General features: G+C 40.4%; 1 protein-coding gene across 4 annotated transcripts; it reads right to left on the bottom strand.

Moving 5' to 3' along the window:
- Nucleotides 1-150: 150 nt before the first annotated feature.
- LOC144518162 (transforming acidic coiled-coil-containing protein 1-like) lies at nucleotides 151-21412 on the bottom strand. 4 transcript variants are annotated; one of them, XM_078250611.1, is made up of 13 exons: nucleotides 21122-21412; nucleotides 11826-11917; nucleotides 8131-8551; nucleotides 6316-6370; nucleotides 6125-6206; nucleotides 5140-5192; nucleotides 3810-3944; nucleotides 3615-3691; nucleotides 3432-3475; nucleotides 2937-3097; nucleotides 2474-2580; nucleotides 2250-2370; nucleotides 151-2085 (listed from the first exon to the last, which is right to left on the bottom strand). In XM_078250611.1, the coding sequence occupies exons 1-13, from the start codon at nucleotides 21184-21186 to the stop codon at nucleotides 2017-2019; spliced, it is 1482 nt and encodes a 493-aa protein (XP_078106737.1). In that variant the 5' UTR covers nucleotides 21187-21412; the 3' UTR covers nucleotides 151-2016. The 4 variants fall into 4 exon arrangements, with proteins under 4 accessions (XP_078106737.1, XP_078106738.1, XP_078106735.1 ...); XM_078250612.1 differs by having other exon boundaries at nucleotides 3810-3941; XM_078250609.1 differs by lacking the exon at nucleotides 21122-21412 and adding an exon at nucleotides 13747-14201.
- Between the last annotated feature and the right edge of the window lie 494 nt (nucleotides 21413-21906).

Below are 21906 nucleotides of genomic sequence, written 5' to 3'. Positions count from 1 at the left end.
CACACACAGTGATACTTGTGAAATTGTAATTTCCACATTGGGGATCAATAAAGAGTATAAATTAGAAGAAAAAAAATTATAAAATGTACTGCTTTGAGTTAAAGGTAATCATAAACTGCAAAATCACAAGTAAAAAAAACTAGAAAAACCTTTAGTAGAACAAATTATATTTTTTTATTTTTATTGACCCACTCCTCAACACAAGTGAAATCCTCATTACAAACAATAAGGGGCTAAAGTGACAAAACAATATTTTGTGAAGCAAAGACAAACCAGCTGAGTAACGAGAGGCAATGTGACATTAGAATGGCACAAATATAAACTGTGGCACATAAGTGGGTTTGTGTTGTACATGGATGTACATGGTGATATAGAGTCTGGGTATCAGACATTAAAACCTTTTCAATAGTGACTGACTCCATAGAACTGAGTATTGAAACTGTAAAGTACCAAAACATTTGAACTAAATGCTAAGTCAGATTTTCAGTCTTGCTTCAGTTTCCTTAACTTAATATTGCCTCATTTAAATCACAGATTTGCAAATGTCGAGGCAAATAGTAGTTTGTGTTAAGCCTTCAATAAACATCGATGTGGCGGAGACGTTTGGCCTATTTTGTTGGAAAGAACATTTCTTCAACAGAAAAAGGGAAGTAATGATAAAAGTGTTATCGTTACTAAGTCACAGCCTCCTAAGGCATTACTATACAACTACTTTTACTGGTGTCTTAAGAAAACAATCTGCATGGTGAGAAAGACAAAGCTATGAAAATAATCATGCAAATAAACAGATTTATCTGCTGTATCAACTGTAAATACAGGCATGTTAGCTCACATCTTTATCACGCATAAGCAACAGACATTACCTTTAACAAAGCTGTCAAACACTTAGTTTCCTTTGTGGTAGGAAGTAAATGTGATTAGTGGTCACTCAATCTGTGACATAGTGATGGTTAAAAAAAAGAAAAAAAGAATAATTGTTGACATATTGCAGCACTTGCTAATCTTATAATAGTTTTAAATATCTTTTACCAAAATAAAGTCATGTCTATGTTTTAATGTTTTCCAGTTGTTCAGGATTCTGAACACAGGATGGTTAACGTAAAGTGGTGGAGTTGATCTAGCTTTTCACTCTTTACACTTCAACTGACTTTGTGGATCAGACGAGACAATGCCACAAAGTTTATATAACTTACAGGCTAGTCTATGATTGTCAGGTTATTATACGTCTCTGTTAATGATAAACATTCTGCAACTACTTGAATTGTCCAGAATCCAGGTAAAGCAAATGCTGTGAATTAATTGCAGCTTTAGTGTCACGGACATGTGGTCCAGACTCGTTATGTTTTCAGTGTCTCTTCTGAACAAACCACGGCCTTCGAGGACTTAATGTACATCCTCAAACAACGCTCCTTTCCTCCAGTTCTTGTGCATCCTGACTTTGACCCTGACCACATTCTGCCCACACAAAACCCCTGAGCTTTGCTCTTTCAGAGTAAAATCCTTGTTTACTTTACAGAAAAAATACATTTCATGAATTATTATTAAACAATCCTTGCCCATCAAAATATACTATATGCCTAAATGTAGCTCTAAAACAAACCCCGCCTGCATGATGTCATCCTGTCGATGATGTGTTGCTGGGAATTTAGCTGTTAAGCTGCTGAGAATTTAAGTTGAGTCACAAGCAGGTAGTTGCTTGCTGGTATAATGGGCGAAAGAGCTCCAGATGGCCTTATATAATGGGAAAAAACACAAACAAAACAATGTGACCAAATACAGTACATAAAACAGATTCCCACTAAAACAATTATTAGCATGTACAGAACCTTCTTGATCCAGGTCACGAGTAGTGCAATTGTAGTATACAGGAAGTTACATAAGACATCTATACATAAGCAGTCTCTGTGATGCAGGGTTGGCAGAGGGTATGAGAGCTGCTTCTCGGCTGGGGGCATGCACAGGGCGTCGCTGTAAGGCAGGACCGGAGGGACGGTAGTGGCTGACTGACAGTCTCTCTCAGTCTATTTTTCCCATTTTGGCAATCAGCTCATCACAGATCTTGGTGAGTTCCTCCGTCTCTTGATTCTATGACAACGCAACAAAGGATGAATACGTACATTTAATACATCTCTATATGCTAAATTACAGCACAAAAGTACAGTGTAAAAATACGGTAAACATGTTGTATTGTGTATTATTAAGAGCTTAAGTTTTCATCTAGAATGCAGAAAGATGAGGATGCCGGTTACCTTCTGCTGCAGAGCTTGTTCTAGAGACTCGTTCTTCATCTGCTCCTTCCTCAAACTGGCAGCCATTGCCATGTTCTCTGAGCTCAACTTTGCACGCACCTGAGCGATCTCCTCATTGGCCCTGTGAGATGCGTGGAATGAGGGAAATGAACAGCATCTCAAACCCGTAAAAGTTTATAGTTCGTTAAAATTGACATGATAGGAAAATTAGACTTTCTACATACTTGTCTAGTTTCTCCTCAGCATGGAGTTTTAGTGTCTGGTATCTCTGCTCCTCCTGCTTGACTCTGGCCAGATACTCCTGAGCACACTTCTTCAGCACCTCCTCATTCTGTATGAGAAAACAAAAAAACAAGCACTGTGTTATTGCTCCTCTAAACCAACTGTGAGTCAAGAGTTGGGAGTAAACTGCTTTAACCGCAGGGTTTAACTCTGTAGCAGTTGTTGAGTAAAATAACGTATTCATTGAGATAAAGGCCAGGTTTATCTAGTGACCTTCGATGTTAACCCCTGCTGTTCTTACCTCGAGGCGACCACTGTCCCTAATCACAGGATACTTTCCAACTATATTCTGAACCCCTTACAATCCTCCGATTTGTGCTGCTACCAACTGATCGCGTCAGCACTTGAAACAGACACTTTCTTTGAGCAGTTATCTGGACATGAACTAGTCCTATGACCGCTTACTTTCTTAAAGCCCTCCAGGGTGCTCTTCAAATTTTCATAACGCCGAAACACGTCAGAGAGAGATCGCTCCACGGAGTTCAGGTCAGCCAGGGCGGCTTCCTTCTCCGTCGTCACAGTCTGCAAAGCCTTCTGGGAACTCTGGTTGTTGCGCCGCTCGTCCTCTGAGAAGAGCGAAGAAGAAGACGTTCATTTGGAGTGCTAAATAACTTACTGTATATCTTGTATTCAGTCTGGTAACAAACCACATTACATTAACCGCATAAACAGGGATACAAAGAGAAAAGACTTGAGTGAAAAGTGTGTTTTCTAATTGCTGCTTTGTCTCTCCTAATACAGGACAATGTGGACTACCGTTACTACATCTAAGTCAGTAAAACAGGAAACAGTACAAGATTATACAAATCACACTGTGGCACTAAAATCCTTACAGCAACCAGTGAAATAAATCGTTACATGAAAAATAGAAGTCTGCTCTGCTCGAACATTTCTACTTACCGATCATCTGAGCGATTGTCTTCTCATATTCTGCAACAATCTTCCTATAATAAGACAACATACATGATAAGCCTTACTTAACCTTATGACAGAATGCTTTAGCTTCTCAAAACCTCACACGACCACCTTGGAAGTCAAACAGTGATATCTGCTTAAAAAGAATGCAGCAACACGTTTTCTAACCTCATCTCACTGACTTGTTGTCTGCTGTCCCCGTACTTTTTCTTCCAGTCGTTGGCTTCCGTCTCTTTAGTGATGATCTGAAAAGAGACGTCTACTGTGAACAGAACTGTGCATTCAAAGAAAACGCCTAAACTTGATCCATTTAGGAGAAAACAAACATATTTCATGTTGGATGAGTGTGATAAAACTGCGCACCTCTTCTCTAATGAGGGTAAGAACGGCCTGTTTTTCTGCCTCACTGATGCAGATGGAATCCAGGACCTGACTTCCTGTTTTCTGCATTTCACTTCCCTCCGACTTGTTCTTCAGCTTGCATGGGTCCTCGAACTGCTGAAGGTAGAAGGAAATCAGTTTTCTTGTACATCCAGTAGTATAATGGTGGGTGAGTCTACCTAAACTTTTCAAGAATGTACAAGGTATTTATGACAGAAACACAAGGACCCCCCTCGAAAACGAGATGCTTCATTTCAAGGGGTTATCCTCTTAACAATTTCAAATTTCAATAAACAAGTAACAATCACCAATACTGCCATAAAACTATACCTTTTACACTAAAACAAACCCTTTTCCCCAGTTTTTCTCATCATTTGTTTGTTATTTAATATTGTGTCTTCTAATAATTTTCTTTCATAAGTATAAAAATCATTTTCTGTGCATCAAATTTGTCTTCTTCTGGGAAACTCATTATAAAGTAGGTGCTTAGATAGCAAATGCAAAACCCTTCATGTTATTAGTTACAAAATACCAATTAGTGAGAGAAAGTAACAAAGGAACATTTCATTCTGTAATAAACTGCATATTATTGTCCTCTTTCTCTTATCCTTTTTTCTTCATTCTCGCAAACTTCTCTCATTCTTATTTTTTACCCTGTACCCCTCTTGCCTTTCAATCGGCGTTCTAACACATCTCAATCCTTCTTCTTCCCCTCCCCGTCTCTCTCCCCTTTCATTTTGTCCTTCCCTGGATTATGACAGTCATTTTCAAATCTCCTGAATGTAATCTAAATCCATCTGTCACCTGAGTACATGAACATGGTAGCAGACACTAAGTTCCTCCTGCTCTCCTAAAGCATAGTGCAGTCATCATATCAGACAAACGACCATACATACTGCAGCTTTAGAAAATAATCATGCAGGTAGCTCTAAACACAACAACTGGGCACTCTATTACATATTTAAGTCACATCACACTTTACTTGATTCCTTTTTTCATGTAAAATGTCACCAATTCAAATAAGAAAATAAGTGTTAACACAATGTGCCAATATGACCATAGTGAAAAGTAACGCTGGGACACCTCTGGAAGTCTGCAACTGATGAGGATACTTTAGTTCAACTAATAAAATAGTGCTTCAGCCCCATCTAGTGGTCACCGGGGGCATAATTTTGCAGTTGAATTACTTAGATGAAAAATGTCACATGCATGAGAGTGTACGGCTATGATGATAGACAAATAGATTGCATATGGGCCTGACACAACACATGTAGGGGAAATGACATGAATGATTATTGTGATGTTAACTTACCAATGAGCAGCAGTCTGAGTCCTCGGGCTTTGATGACACATGGCCGTCTGGAACTGGAAGAAAGTTATACACGTGTTAATAACAAATTTAGGGTGAAACATGCTGCGGCCTATAATGTAATATGGTTTATCATGATGGCCATCAGGTGGCCATGAGAAGTGTTGCAATATTTCTTATAAGAAATATAACTATTACCACCAGATGTGCTCATAGGCACTGCATATATATATACATATATGGTTTTTTTTTTTTTAAATCTAGTATTACGTTGAACAATTTAATTTCCCTGCCCACAGGATGAAACATGATCACTTATTTTCAGCAGTTAGAAGTATTCTCATGACTTACTGTATGTAATATTATCTTTTTCATGTGTAATTATAAGTTTTACTTAAGTCTTGCCTTTAAATAAACTCACACCACTGGCAGTTTGTATACACTTTAGTTATGACTCACAATGAGCCTAAATGACTAGTTAGGGCATATGTTGCAGAACGTTTTCAAGGCAGGCACTTCCTCTTACAATGACAGACTGACTGAGTGCACTGTTTGTTCATATCTCAAACTCATATAAATATCAGCTCAGTACAACTTTAAGAATTGCCTGTCCACAGTAAAAAAACAACAACAACATCATGCCTTTAGAAACAATAAAACCACAAGTGTAACAGTGCGTGTTTTATCACACCAAAACAACTGAGCAAATCAACCATACTGTCATGGGGCTCATGACTGACACAGTCACAAGTTTCAGTGCACAATGATTTAGTTAATGATTAATGTTGTGTGTGTCTGTAACAGTAAGGCAATGACCGGTATTGACCCAGGGAAGCTAAAGAATGCTGTCTAAACTGTAACATCCAGTTATCTGAACTCTGTACTGTAGAGTCCCTCACTGATAACTGAGTTATTCACTACTGGATCAGTGTGCACTGTAGCCGGGCACAACATTAACATGAAAATCTTCATTGATCCTGTTACTCACTGCTTTGATCCTTGTCTGGTTTGACACCGGCACTGCTCGCCAACTTCTCCTCATCTGTGGCGTGTCCGCCATGATGGTCATCCTTTAATAGCAGCAAATATAATCAACCACACTGACTGTACGGAGCTTTTTTTTCTAATTCTTATACTACCACATGGGTCAGATGAGCAGCAGACATTCTCAATTCTTACCTGTCCGCTGAAGTCCTTTTGCATCGGCTGGCTCTGCTTCATTTTACAGGAGTTCCTGAGAATTAAGGTCAATAACAACGTCAGTCACTAACCTGATCATAATTCTGCATGTGTGTACATGGTGGCAGGTGTGGTGATGAAAAGAGGAAAGCAGGAGAGACAGAAAGCCTTACAGCCAAACCTCATTGCTCTGCTCTGTGTGTGCGCTAAGTTCGCATGCTCTGCTTAAAGCGCAGAAGAGTTACGCAGAAGAAAAATCTGATTAATCAAAGAGATTATTTTCAAACTGAAATAAGAGCAAGAATAGTTGCTCTGAGCATTAGAGGGAATTACAGGGTTTCCACTAACACTCTTTCTCCTCTACTTTCTAAATCTACTTCTATTTTTTTATTTAGGTCAGGTGGATGAAAGTGAACCTGGACCTGGACTTATATAAAAAACAGCAAGGACTGAGGTTACAAATACACACACGTCTGCACACACAGTTATACAGTACTTACAACAGAACACAGAGGAAATGGACTTGCTCAGCAGTCCTGATGCCACACAGAGAGAAGGGAAACAGAATGACAGGTGTGGAAGGAACAGGTAGGAAAGACACAGGAGAGGACGGGACAGGGGTTAGCTCAAACACAAGGTGAGTGCAGGGTTATTATAGTTTAGTAAAAAACTAAGACTCAAAGTAGACAGGTAAGAGGTTTTACTTCAACTGGAAATTAAAACCTTGTTGAAAACAAAAAATATTGAAATCAATGTGAAACTAAAGTCTTCCATAACTTCTAAACCAACTTCCAAAAATGATAAAAGTATAACAAATATAAATTGACAATAGAAAACAACTAAAAGTATTTCCCAGGGTTGTCCTTCACTCTTTTTATATTGGCAGGAGATTTATAAAGAAATAATATTTAGAATTATGGATCACTGGTCTTTTGTTACATTATTATCTGGGCAAAATCCCAGACAAACTTATCACTCAGGATGAATATTTTGGCTGGTAAGTGAAAAAGCCATCACATAGAAATTGCCTTTTATTATTATTATTATTATTGGCCTATAAAATGTAATCCATTACATATGTATGTAATTGAAAGACCCTGTTCCTGTACAAGTATTGTGTTGCCCATGTCAAACCACTCATTAACTTGAAATTATCAATAAAAATAAAAATAATCTTTGTGCACAAAACTGAATTTGCCAACCGGCAATGGTTCTTCTAACAACATGAGTATGTAGTACTTATACAGGAGTGTGTAGTACTTAGTGTAGTAGTTCAGTGATTCATGGTTAAAAAATAGAGATGTGAATCAGGATTCTTTTTCAGCAAGAACAGAAGAACGCCACAAGAGGGCATTGTTTTACACTTTAACTTCTCTTTACCATTCAAAAAAAAAGTTCTGCCAGCAAACACAAAATATTTGAGTGTTATATAAATAGTGTTGTTTAAAATACTTTCATCATCATCCTGAAAACTGAACAAAAAAATAACTGAAATTCTAAAAATAAAAATGATAAACAATAAAAAAAATAAAAATAAAAAAAAACATTGAAAACTATAACACTGGTAAGGAAATGAATGAAAACTATAATAACACTGGTAAGAAAATTAATGGATGTGCAGGAGAGAAACAACAGCTGAAAGAACTTTTGAAGGTACACAACAAGTGGTTAAAAACACTTTGATCACTTCAGGTTGATTGTGCACAAACGTGTTGTGTTCCCTACGGCTATAAGAGAGAGCACTCTTTGTTCAGTCATATTAGTTCAGCTTCAGCCAGCTGAAGAGGCCTTTGTGTACGTTTGTGTTTTACTCACGTGGTAATTGTGCCATTGGACTCGCAGGTCAGGTTTGTGTTTTGCGTGTTGCCATTAAGCAAGTCGGGATCCACACAAATGTCATGACTGGGGATCAAGTTTGAGTCTTGGCTGAAGTCAGACGTCACTGGAGCCTCGTCGTCCACCTCCAAAGGGTCAGGTTTGTTTAGTGGGCAGAGGACGGACAGAGATGGGGGCCTGAGGGCTTGAGGCTGTGACAGAGGGCTGGATGGCGAGAGGCCCTCTCCAGGACTGGATATGCTGCTGATGGTCAGGTTAAGGTTTTGGTCCAAACCAAAGCTGCGCTCGTTAGGTAAGGAGCCGGTGAGGTTGTTTAGGGAATCAACCTCTTGGAATGAAAGTGGGCCGACATCCTGGTTGGAGTTCTTGTCGAGAAAGAAGTTTGTAACATCAGGAAAAACTGTGAAAAGGGAAGAAAAGTAAGTACGTACTGTATATAACTGAGTTTATACAGGACCTTTCAAGAGCAGAATGTCACAATATGCTTCCCAATAAGAAATGAGGCAACAAGCATATAATACAGACTTCCAATGAATAAAAAGAGTGAAAACAACATAAATAGAAATAACTTAAAATGAACCAAAGACAAATCTAAACGTGGGTCTTTTAAAGATGCTTTTTTTTTTTTTTTAGATCAACTTTTTATTGTTTTTTATTTTTTTGAACATATAGAACAGACAAATACAATTGAACAAGAACAAAAACCCTCACCCACCCCCCACCCTCTGCGGTCTCAAGGAAAGCAAAACAAACGAATAAACATAGAAAAAGAAACAAAACACAAAAACAGAAATCACACCTTGCCTAGTCACTCTCCTCTAATTCTTGTGATGCTGAGGTCATTAGGACTTGTACTTGTGCTGCTGCGTTTTTCCATAGGTCTATAGTCGATGATTTGGCTTTGTTAATCCTTGCTGTAGAGAGCTCAAGCATAACTATGTCTAGAAAATACGCCAACCACTGTTTTAAAGATGCTTTTTAAAGGTGTCCACAGATTGCCCAAAGTCCGAAGGGAGAGTTTCAAAGTTTAGTTGCCACAACCTTAAAAATAGTCTATCCTAGTTTAAGTCTGCAGTAGGCTAGATGTCTGATGTAGGCTGGTGAATGACCCTGAAGAGCTATAAAATTATTGAACTGAATAGTAAATATTAGAGTTAAGAAATTAACATTGGTATCAAATAAGACCTTATCGAGGACCAGATCAAGAGCTTAACAGAATCATTTTAGACCACATGTAAATGATCCAAGGATGTTTTGCTAAGGCAGTTGAAGGAAAAAAAAAAAATCTAGTCCCAACGAGACACTCAATGGGCATGATCTTTTGTTTTTCAGCAGGAAAAATCCTGAACAAAAGAAACACTTAACAATGAGCTGAAACACTATAAAGCTTTGTAAAGCCGAAGGGGAGCTGCAGATTCAGGTGTTACATTTCTGTAGGTTCATCACTATGTGAGTGAACCCTTTCGCTTTGTTTTCACATTGTCATTTGTTAACATAAGAATATTGATTATAGACACTTTAAGACATCAGGAGGGTTACATGAGATGCAAACCTGAATATCATTTACATAGCAGTGACAGGAGATACCTTTGAAATTACTTAATATCTGGCCAAAGGCAAACAAAACCAGGCAAACAGAATAGGACCCAGGAGAGAACCTTGGGGCACACCACAATACTGAGTTTCAGTGGGACGCATTTACCAACAGCAACTGAAAAACTCTTATCAGAAAGGTAGAATTAGAACCTCTGCAGGGCTGACCCTGAGACAAGCAGATCTTAATCCTTTCTTCAACATCTCTGTCCCAAAACAGATCCCCATCCCCATCCTGTGGCTACTAAATACTTTTTTTTCATTGCAGGTTTTAACCTTGAAATGATGGCCTCTCCTTCACCTGTTAGAACACTTAAAATGACTGCTAGCTTCCTCTCAGAGCCCTTCACATCCTGTGTCCTCAAACATCCGTTAACTGCTAGCTAACGACCACAGCAGCAGGCTGGTCTCTGTTGAGTCACACTGCTGCTGAAACACAGGACTCTCTGTAACTGAAAAATACACCCACTCACACTGTAAAACTTACACACCGACACAGAATAATAAAACTGAAATAACTCCTGTATTTCTTCTCAACTTGCATAAATGAAGTCATTGTGGCTTCACCTTGGGCGGGTAACAGCTTCTCACATCGTTTCTCATGACTGACGGCTAATGTGTGACTTATTACATCATACATTCAATTAAGTTTATGTAAGCTTCTGCTCAAAATCTGGGTACTTTCAGACAAACCACACACCCTTTGGAGAAAGAGAACAGATGTAGAGGAACCACACCCAGTCACACAGAGTACACACCACCACATGGCCTAGCAACAAAGACAACATCAGGCTTTATTACAGTTTCACAAATCGAAGAAAAAGAGGAAAAGGAGACAGAGAGGGAAGTGAGAGAGAAACAGTATATAGGTAGACAAATAGCTGTCTAAGGTTTCAGCTACGTACTGGTTTAACAGTACAGTTTGATTGTGGCCCATTGTTATTCCCATGAACAGAGTGATTCCCCCCTGAGCCGGTATCATCTAATTATAGTGAACCAGAATATTGGTTTCTCCACACAGTCAATCTTTTATTTATGAAACTAACCCAGATTTTGTACAGAGCATGTGACTGTTTTAGCATGAAAAGGAGACAGTATTGTCTGCAAACCAGACTCAATAATAAACACATTAATCTCTCTGTTATTATCTGGCACAGCATCCCATATGCTATGGGATGCTATATCAAAACGTGTCTAATTTTAGCTAACTGAGCCATCTAAAACATGTAGACCAATTCTATCCTGATACATGTACAGTACATGTTAAAATCAATCACTTTAATGAAAACTGATGGAGAAATAGCGTTTTCAAACATCAATGATATAAATAGCATTTGTTTCAGCACAGAAGATGCACTCCAGATTATCTATTACCATGGTGATGTGGGGTACTCATTGAAAGCAGGGCAGTGGGAGGGGAGGGGGAGGGGCTGTGGACTGGACAGCAGTTGGCTTCACTGGCAGCTTCAAACAGGCCAGATTGATCTACTAAACCTTTATCAGCCGATTTACTAGTCTGTGCCTAACAGGATTTAAGTTATTTTCATTTACATTTAACTTTTCCTATGACACTGTCGGCTGATCCAAGATCTATGTGATCAGCAAAAGCAAGAGCGAACAACATAAACAAAGAACAACATAGTGACCCAAAGGAACATTGCACATTACGTAAGTTTCACTTTAGAAAGGGGATGTAATTTACTTTGCTAAAATTAAAGTGTCAGTACCTAACCCTAATCTTAAAGCCATACATCTTAAAAAACTGGAAAAATAAAACAGCATGAAATCAGCTTGATCAGGTATGACTGGAGGTAAGTGAGAAAATATTTTGTTTGTAATTTGCATTTACCAACCCTTTAACATACATCTGCCAAAATCTGCTGGACTGCTTTACAATTTTTTGAATTACATAGACATTATTTGATCAGAAATTAAGTAAACAATATACATTTTCACTTGGTACCAAAAACGTATTGAGCCCTGCCTGAGAATATCCAATGGCATTGTTCATGTGCGACAGAGTTTAAAGTTTTTGTCCAGTATTAGAGCCCTGGGTCAGCCGAACAGCTGAGCCATCTCACCTGTGTGGTTGGAGTTGTCCAGTTGGCTCAGTAGCTTCACAACACCTGGTGACTCTGCCTCTGGGGTCTCAAAGGTCCCCTCCGAGTCTGAACTGTGGTGAGAAAGAGAAAGGAAGACATTAACAAAACATCATTTACAACAAAGAGAAGAGAGAGAGAGGGAGAAACAGCAGGAGAGAGGTCAGAGCTACAACTGAGTGTTTGGGAAGTTATCTAAAACTAAAGTTGAAATCTCCAGTTTGAAATTGAAAATGTGCTGAAACAGACAAATATGATCCAAAAACAACTATTCTCATGAAGTGACTTAGAGCATGTGATAAAAACAAAAACAAATCACACTGCCTGTTTTAAAGTTATAAGAACAACCGTCTACTGTCTTTGAGAACAATGAGGCATTGAAAATGCTGACAGTCTAAATAACTACATAGTAATGCTACAAACAGCTACTTAATGATGCAAATGAAACAATGAAAGCTCTGATTGTGTGGTGCAGTGTAAAATTATTTTTAACAAATAGGCATTGGCTTTCTAATATCAATCTTCTGGTTTCTTAAAGTGACAAAAAAAACAATATATTTCAGAGTTCAAAGCAGCTCAAAATAAACAAGCTGCTTTTATTTTAAAGGAAGTCAGAGGAAGGGGGAGGAGAGGAAGTGAAGTCCAAGAAGGCCACCTGCATCCTTTGCTCCGCAATAAGGACACACTGTGTACCCCCAGACTCATTCAAACGCGCGCACACACACACGCACACGCACACACACACACACACACACACACACACAAAACGCACACAAAACACAGTCTTTTGGTCTGCTGTGTCAGCTGCCAAGACACTCAGCACACATTTATGCCCAAACTGTGGAGAGACAAAAGGGAAGGGAGAGACAGGGAGAGGGAGAGTTTATGTGGTTGTGTGTGTGTGTGTGTGTGTGTGTGTGTGTGTGTGTGAGTGTGTGTACACATTCCCAGCCACTTGAACACACATCAAAACGTCCGCACTCTAATGAAAAACAGCACGAGAAGGAGCAAAGCTCTCAGTGCCAATACCCAACCACACTCCATCTCTGATACCAGTTCACACAAACACATTGACACGCTCTGCTCTGGAGCCAGAGCTAATCCTTATATACACCCCCCACCCTGCACACACACACACACACACACACACACACACACACACAAACTAAATGCCAGTGATGGCCCCAGGGCTGCAATCTTGGATAGTTACTTAGAAACTAGAAATGGACAGAAAAAAAAATCAAAAGCTTTGGAAACTATGGCTTTTTCCCCTTCCCCCAACTTTCAGCAACTGTTCCCCAACTGCCAAACAGCCTTCAAACAAACAAACACACACACACACACACACACACACACACACACACACATGCACACACACACACGCACACACTCACGCACACACACACAGCCTAGACAGTCATATCCTCAGCATTTGGTGCCTCATAAAGAAACAGGCTGGTGCCCACTAAACAGTAGTTTGAGTGTCTGTATTTTGACTAAGAATCTGTTTTTAGCCAATGACAGCATGACCAAGCCACTGGGATCTACAGCATAGGAAAGAATCCAAGATTATACCACCGTGTGTGTGTTGCTCTCTTTGTGTGTATATATCCACCACCTGTCAGTATGACTCAGGGGAATCTGCATTCATCACACAAACACACAATCAATATGCTGCTGTTTAAACTGAAGCAAATACAGAGAATCACTATTTCCTTTCCATATATCCTCTTCTTATACAGATTATACAGACACAACTATAAACTAGAAGTCTGTCACTCTATCGTCTCTCTCTCTCTCTCTCACTCACACACTCACACACACACACACACACACACACACACACACACACACACACACACACACACACACACACACACACATTGTGGCCTAGCCCTCTTACTTGTCCTCTAAGCCATCCTTGGATCTGGGCTCCCCCTCGTCCCCCGCACCCCCAGTCACTGCTGACCATGTCCATTTGGCCCACTGGACCGGAGACAACCAGGACATCCCTGCACCACGTCGAGTCTTAAACCTGCTGCCACCTCAAAAATGTAATAGTAAACTTCCTCTTCTACTGAATTTGTTAGATTGTCACTGCTGTCAATCAGGTTCAGTGATCTTCCATGGTCCTTTCTACTTCAAAAAGGAGACTCTCAAAAAGAAGCTGTCGATCTGTCTTTTTGCCTCTCTCGCTCCTAATGTCAGCGTCTGCCCCTCTTGCTTTCTATATGGCTTGCTCACTTCCTCCTCTTGCCGCTCAGCTTTCTCATCCTGCTCTTTTGTGTTGTTGACGCTCGTGAGAGGGAAACGTGTCTCACGCTGCTGCTGTTTCTGCTTTGCTCTCCACAGCCCTGACTCACACAGCGCAGATTACTGGAGCATCAGTAGTCACTCCTCTCTCTGGTCCCCTCCCCTCTCCCTCTCCTTCTGGGTGGATGATCAGCTGGTTAACAGACATCGACTCGCCTTGCTCCTGCATGTTTGCTAACTTGCTCACTCGCTCTCAGGAGTTGGCCTCCCCCTCTCCCCGATTCTGTCAGGGTTTGCCGATTGTGAGGGAAGAGCAGGGGGGAGAGGAGAGGCAAAGAAGCGTCCGATTTCTCTGGGGCAGACAGACTACCAGACATTTGTGTCTTGAAGAAATAGTAGATGAAAAGAGAACAGGGGAGGAAAGGGAGGAAATGATGAGGCTAACGATGGGGATTGGATATAAAGCATTGCATTTCATAACATTGAAATAGTCTAACCTTCTAAAATCTGCCATTTTATAAGGCCTTCCCTAATTCCCTAGAAACTTGTATTAAAATGCAAACGTAACTTGTAGTAAAATGCAGTAAAGCCCTACCTATGTACATATGTGCTGGCATGTTTTGGGTGGCCCACAATGAGTTTGAAAGAAATCTGAGTTGTTAATGGTTGGTTAGCAACTTCCAGCAGAGGCTTAGCGTAGAAATCTAGACGCACCCTAGCGGCAGCAAATGTAATTTGCAGCCAGGGGGTTGGCTTGCGAGCTGGAAAAAACAAACTCTGGCCGGGCCAATCACATTGTGTATAGAGTCGGTGGCTTTGGCCGTGACTCTGGAAGACTTGGAGTTAAGCTTTTCTTTGAGAAAAGAACAAAGAACGGTACTGAAGTCATTCTTAAAAAAGGAAGATGTGTTCGGAGTTTTGCCGACCGGATACGGCAAAAGTTTAATCTATCAATTAGCTCTGCTACCTTCTTCGTTGGCCTGCTTGGTTGTAGCGCTATCCTATTGCATGCAAAGAGAATTTGAAAGACAACCGTTTATCCCGCCCCTCGGATTGAGCCCGGTCAATGGTGAGTTCCCAGATCCAACATCTTGATGTGGGTCTGGCATGTCAGGCTAGCAGAGGTTGTGTATAACTGTGAATAGTGACATAAAGAATAAAGAATATTTATGCCTATATTCCCTGTTGAATAAAGGGAGCAACAGCTACAAAGCTGCAAAATTATTTTTTACAAGGACTAAGAATGTACCCTGTACATTCTTAGTCCTATTGTGTGACCAAACTGTAGGTTTGTGTGACCAAACCTACGGAGGATCTATTGTTCACTGAAAAGATCCAGGTCATACAGAATACTAATCAATACAGCAAACCTAGATTCAGCAGTAGTAGTGCAACTACCCATCAGACTGACAGAAAAGTAATTTGGAGCATAGCTCTGATCACTGCATATACACACTTTCACCCACACATGTGCCTCTAAGGCTGTTCATGGATGGCTTATATAACTCTTAGTCTAGGCTTTCACATTTATACATCACACACACACACCCCCACACACACACACACACACACACACACACACACACACACACACACACACACACACACACACACACACACACACACACACACACACAGATGAGATGAGTTCTTTCAAAAAACATGGGCCATGACTAATCTCATAAGGGGAAGATGGTTCAGCCACTGTGAAAAAGGTGAGCAGGGAAAGAAAAGGGAAGCAGCAGAGACATTTTTCTTGTTATTTGCACTTTGAGGTTCTTTCCTGCTGTTTATTGCTCACATGTGAAAATCATGAAATAAAAGGCAGAGGCTTTACCACTGATGACAGTGAGCTTGTCCACAGAGACAGGCAGGCAGATAGATGAGTACATGCACAAACACACTGTGTGACAATAATGTCACACACTGTTGAACACAGAGAAAGACGCTCTGTTCAATCTGTAATAGCTGGCAGGAAAAATTTAGCAAATTAGAGGCATGACAGATGGAAAACAGCATTAATTAAAAATGAGGAGTGAGAGACAGAGATATAGAGAAAGTGAGTTTTGGGTAGGACTGACATCTGAAATGCAATACAATTTTTTTCGTAAACATTCAACACATTGTCTCCTTTCCCTCCTTTTATTCCTTATCTGTCAGTCAGTACAGCTGAGAGGACAAACCTTTCTGTCTTGCAGTGGACATGATCTGCCAAAACAAACAAACCCCCTAAAGCAGTAAGAGACGTGTTCCAACTGTTTACTTTGCTACAACTTGAGGTCGTAAACTCACCTCTGGACATAGAATAACAAAAAGAAAACACGTCTTTATGCAGACAGAGAGACAACATGCAGAAGTGGACAGAGAGGGAATAATCCCTGACTCTCTCCCTGGATGAGAAATGAACCACAGACAGCGAAAAAGGAAAACAGAGAGGGGAAAAAGAATCAGCTCTTATGTAATACCTTGAAACCACAAATAGCAAAGAGTGAAACAGTGGCAAACCCACACATACAGTACACCCATATGCGATCTAGAGCTGCCATCTTAGCACGCAGCAGTGGACATACTACACAACAGACACCAACCCTCGGCTATTATGAGTTTGACGTCAGTTAATCCAGCAAGAATGCACATCCTTAATCATTAATTACATTTTGACTGATTGCAGCATGTGTGGTTATGAGCTAAGAATAAATCAGCAATGATAAACATGTCTGTGAGCCACAACAGAGGTGATGTGATACTGGATAACTAACTATGTGTGTGTGTTGTGTGTGTGTATGCGTGTGTGTGTGTGTGTGTGTGTACACTGAGAGGGAACTAGAGAAGCTTCTCTTACTTAATCCAATGTATGATGACAGAAGGTCATAAATCTGACATTTCGTACAGCAACACCATCAGGTCATAATTTGCCCCTGACCAACAATTTGGTTCATAACAAGTTATCTTAAAACAAATGGGTTGATTTACATTAAATTAGCGGTTATCGCTGGGCTTTCCTCTAGCACCCCCATCAGGAAAACTTGTATACAATGAAATAATGAACTAATGGTTGGATTTGCAGGGAAAGACCACAGTCAAGCCCCCAAGAGGATGAGCCATTTTGACTTTTAACATCCTCACAATTCTTCTTGAGCACCATCCTGACAAATCTTTCATTTGTATACCAAGTGCTGCTAAGAGTTGTCACAGTATGTTGCCTGTCCGAAATTTTCATATTGTGGCATGTAATTGCAGCTTCCATACTTTTAATTTTAGACTTGGGTTACAAGTTACATTCAAAGAAAATGTAAAAAGCACTTTTTTAAATATTCCTACTTTGATCAACATTTACACAGCACACATGCCAAACAGCAAACTTGCATTGTAATAAACATGTCAGTGTCAGAATTTACAGTAGAACATTAAGTGATCCAGGTCTTGAGTCTAAACTCAAACTGCTGTAAAGTTAGCATAACATAGTGACACAGGTTGTTCAAAAAACAAGTCTTGTCCAAAACTGAGTACAATACACATAATAAGCTCGATCCTCCCTGACTGAAATTCTTCAGGGATTGTTGGTGGAGTGGAATATCTTTTGAAAGCTTCAAGCTATGAACTAGATCTTTAAAAAGAAAAACTGCATATCATTATTTTTAAGGTGAAAGCATCTATTTTGCCATGCAATACATGCTTGACTAAGTGACAACCTGCAAGATAAGTGTTTTCCTTAATTTGGCAACATATTTGGGTCTTTATTTTATCACTCATACATCCACACTTAATTATTTAACAGTCTAACAATAAAATACTTGACAGTGGCTTCTTTCATATTTTATTAGGGTACCTCTATTTATCTTAAAAAAAACTTCTTTCAAACTAATTTCTTCTTGTGCAGTAGAGAATACTGCTGAAAAACAGACACTAGATGCATAGAGGTAGAGACAGTATTGTTTGGATTCTATAGGCTAGATGCAGCACAAAATATATTTTTGATGAAAGGATGTTGTGGATAATGTTCTGGTGCATGCTGTGACTACACAGTCTGCCATGTATAAATATGTGGCCGTGTGTATGTGACTGTAAGGAGGCTTTATGTGGGGATACAAGTAGGGGGCATGGATATATATATATATATATATAGATAGATATACATTATATGAGCATATGTCAGCTGTAGATATTGCATTTATCAGTACATTTTTCAACAGACAGATGGACTTGCTGTCTGTCTGTCTGCATGATGATGACTCGCATCATCTAGCTAATCTAAAGAGAATAATATTGCTGTGGCCAGGATAGCTCAGTTGGTAGAGCAGGCGCATGTATATAGAGGGTTATTACTCGACGCAGAGAGTGCAGGGTTTGAGTCCGACCTGTGATGATTTCCTGCATGTCTTCCCCCTCTCTCTCTCCCCCTTTCATAGTTATCCTATCCCTTCAAGGCGGAAATGCTTAAAAAAAAATAAAAGAGAATAATATTGCTGGGTCATATTTGTTGCTCCATCTAGTGGCCATTATTGGACTCTCAGCCAGATCCCTCCCATAAAACCAAACTAATTAACATAAAAACAGCACCATCAATTCAGCTGCCCATTCTGGGATACAATGCCAGGATGAAAGAGCAAAGAAGACAAAACTAGCTGAGGGAAGAATAGATGTGAGAAAGAGAAAGCGAGAAAGATACATAACAGGTCTGACGTCACCTCTGGGAGCTTAAACAGAGTTGACATGATCTCTAGTTCATCCATAGACTGTAAGACTGTAGGTTTCCCCATGGCAACTATTTGGGAAAGGGTCACAAGTGTATTAGCCTACACTATGTAAACATATGTATAGACACAACACACAGAACAGAAAGAAGGTAGCAATGCTGATATTTACTTTATATTTTTTGTTGAGTTTTATATTTTAATGCACCATTATCCAGGACACAGCAGTCCCACAGAGATTAAATATAAAGAGAGAGTCCAAAGTCTTTGATATGCTGCATAACTGTTTTTACATCCCTGATATATCTGCATTTTAAATAGAGAACACCCAATTAGCTGCAATCAGAGCAGAAAACTAGCACGGGGTGAACAGAGTATGACAGAATAGAGCCAAGGCACTCACCGTGCTACAGTGCACTAGAATATCTTAACTGATAGAGGCATGATAAACAAAAGAGAAAGAATGAGGGAACAAGGGAGAAAGAGAGAAGGGGGTTTACCCAACAGGAGTCATGTACAGACACCAACTGAGCTATTGTTCCTGACTACAACAGGGACACAAAAGCATACAACTCCCAGACAATAGTGCATGTAGATTGTACACATGCACGCACAGAGCAGTGAGATAACACACCCCCTACTGTTCTACTTTATAATGTTTCCATTCATTTTCTGCACTGTACTATAATATACATCATCTATAACAATATTGTGCAAGTGAAGGTTTTCAGTGATACACTTCAATATTATTCAGTAATGAGTTTCACTTTCATCCTTGCAAGCCTAGTCAGCATAGGCTTATGCATAATTAAAAGGTACATCTTCACATTTTGCGCTTGTCTTCATGTATTTACAATGTATCTCTCTCTAAAGATTAACAAAGTTTTTCAGCCTACACTGGCCTGAATTCGTACCACTGCAGCAAGAAATGAGTTCCAAATGCAGGTCAGCCTCTTCCCAAATGAGGAACTGTCTGGATGTTTAGGGGTTTTGGAGAACAGGAAGTCCACTGTACATCCAAGACTGCTCCAGTTAGGACATGAAACAAATGATTAAGCCAACTAAAATTAGACCAGAAGCCGAAAACTGAGATCCCACGGCACTGGTTGGCTTTTCAGTTTTCCCACAGGGAGGACCCCAACCCCCACCAACCCTAACACAAACACAGATGCAGAAGAGTATGCTTATGTGATAACAATGAGTAATGTAACATGGCTTTCTCTCAGTGTCCTCTGAGCTCTCACGTCTTTGCCTTTCTGTCACTCGCTGTTTCCCTGCCATCTCCAAAACAACATCTGCTTCAGTAAACGGAGGCACTGCTTCTCATATTAACAACCGCTGTTCTCCATGACTTGAATCACTGAGTGAACACAGTGACATTTAAGAAAAGACTTGCTGAATAGGCCTGCACATTTACGTGTGTCGAGAGAAAGTGTTCCGCTACAAGGGGCTTCCGGAAGCTTTTAAGATATAAAGCATCGATGGGATCAGGTGGGAGTACAAAGTGAAGGACTCACTCTATGTTAAAAAGGATTAAAGAAAAACAAGTGGGAGCAGGGCGGTTTAGTGCTTTTTAGCTGTGACGAATGCCCCAGCAACATCTTCATTCCCTTTCCCTTCATTTTGACAAGATGAAAGGCTTCATACATCACACAGTACTCTAAGGATGTCAAACACTGCATGAACAAGAACAGGAAGCTGTGCTATACTTGCTCAGAGAGAAATAAATTGTACCATGTGTATCATGATTAAAATACCACTTTAGAATTTAGGTCACAACTACATAATTAATAGCAGGCAGCAGCAATGTTCTCTTCACAGTTGTAACTACAGAAGCTGCTGCTAAAATGTCAAAACCAATGACACTTGGATTTGGCTTGGACTCTGCCTTAATTTCAGGAGCATGATCAGCTCATGCTCATTACATTAGCCTCTCTGCTTATGTCATCATTAGCTTTACACCGTCTCTTCCCTCTTTCCATAGATTTGAATACCAAAATAGCATTTAAAATAGCACGACCGGAGAGGCTGTGTGCAGAGCAGTCTGATGGGCTGATTCTTTTAGTCCAGCAGGGAAAGCCCTGGCTGTAAATGAAGTACCAAGGTCTCAGCACTGCCCTTCAACCCCTTACTGTATCTCTCACTCCTCTCTCCCTCACTGATACGGAAGCACTGGGTTCATACACACTCAACAACACATTCTCAAGTACCAAAGGGCTAAACTGATCTGCAGTCCTTGATCAAGTGCACCACCTCTGTCTGCGCAAGCTTCTGTTTCTCATCAAGAACTTGCACACACAAACATACAAACAATGAAGGATCTCATCTTACATGCTGCTCTTCTTCCGAGGAGAGCTGACGGAGCCCTTCCTGTTCTGGCTGAAGGAGCCCCCCATGGCAACAGCTGCGTCTGTGTTTTAGGTTTATCACAGATGACGATGACGCACGTCCCTTTTCTCCTCCAAAGGTTCACCTCTGCCTCTCCTGCAGACAGCCTGGCTCAACATCAGAGCCACACAAAGCACTGCTTCTCATGACTGACTTGTTATTATCTAACCAACAACCAGCCTCTCCTCTCGCAGTCCTTTCTCTTTCTCTGTTGGTGCTGTACAGTGTAAATACTCAGGAGTACTACTGATAACACATAGCTAACAGCCCCGCCCTCCTTGCTCTACTTCTCCCCTCTCTCTCTCTCTCTCTCTCTCTCTCTCTCTCACACACACACACACACACACACCAGAAGAAGATTACATTCACTTGTCAGGCAGGCAGTGCATATCCTTTAGAATGAAAAAGGCAGAGAGGTGGTGTGTGTGTGTGTGTGTGTGTGTGTGTGTGTGTGTGTGTGTGTGTGTGTGTGTGTGTGTGTGTGTGTGTGTGTGTGTGTGTGTGTCATGGGGGTATCTGGCAGGGTGAGAGTATTGTTCAAGCGTGAAAGAGTCTCTTCTATTGTTAGTCAGCTGAATACCAGATCTGAGATGCAGGGGGAGGGATGGAAGATGATGGAGGGAGAGTTGGCGGCATAAAACACAGCCTCACTTGTTGTGCCACATTCCCACTACCTGCTGTGATCCCATATACCCACCCTTGCAGCCCCTTTAAGTTTTAGCATGACA

Source organism: Sander vitreus, chromosome 5, assembly GCF_031162955.1.
Source record: "Sander vitreus isolate 19-12246 chromosome 5, sanVit1, whole genome shotgun sequence".
NCBI classification, from domain to species: Eukaryota; Metazoa; Chordata; class Actinopteri; order Perciformes; family Percidae; genus Sander; species Sander vitreus.
The sequence above is the reverse complement of the archived record's forward strand: the minus strand, read 5'-3'. Positions and strand labels throughout refer to the sequence as shown.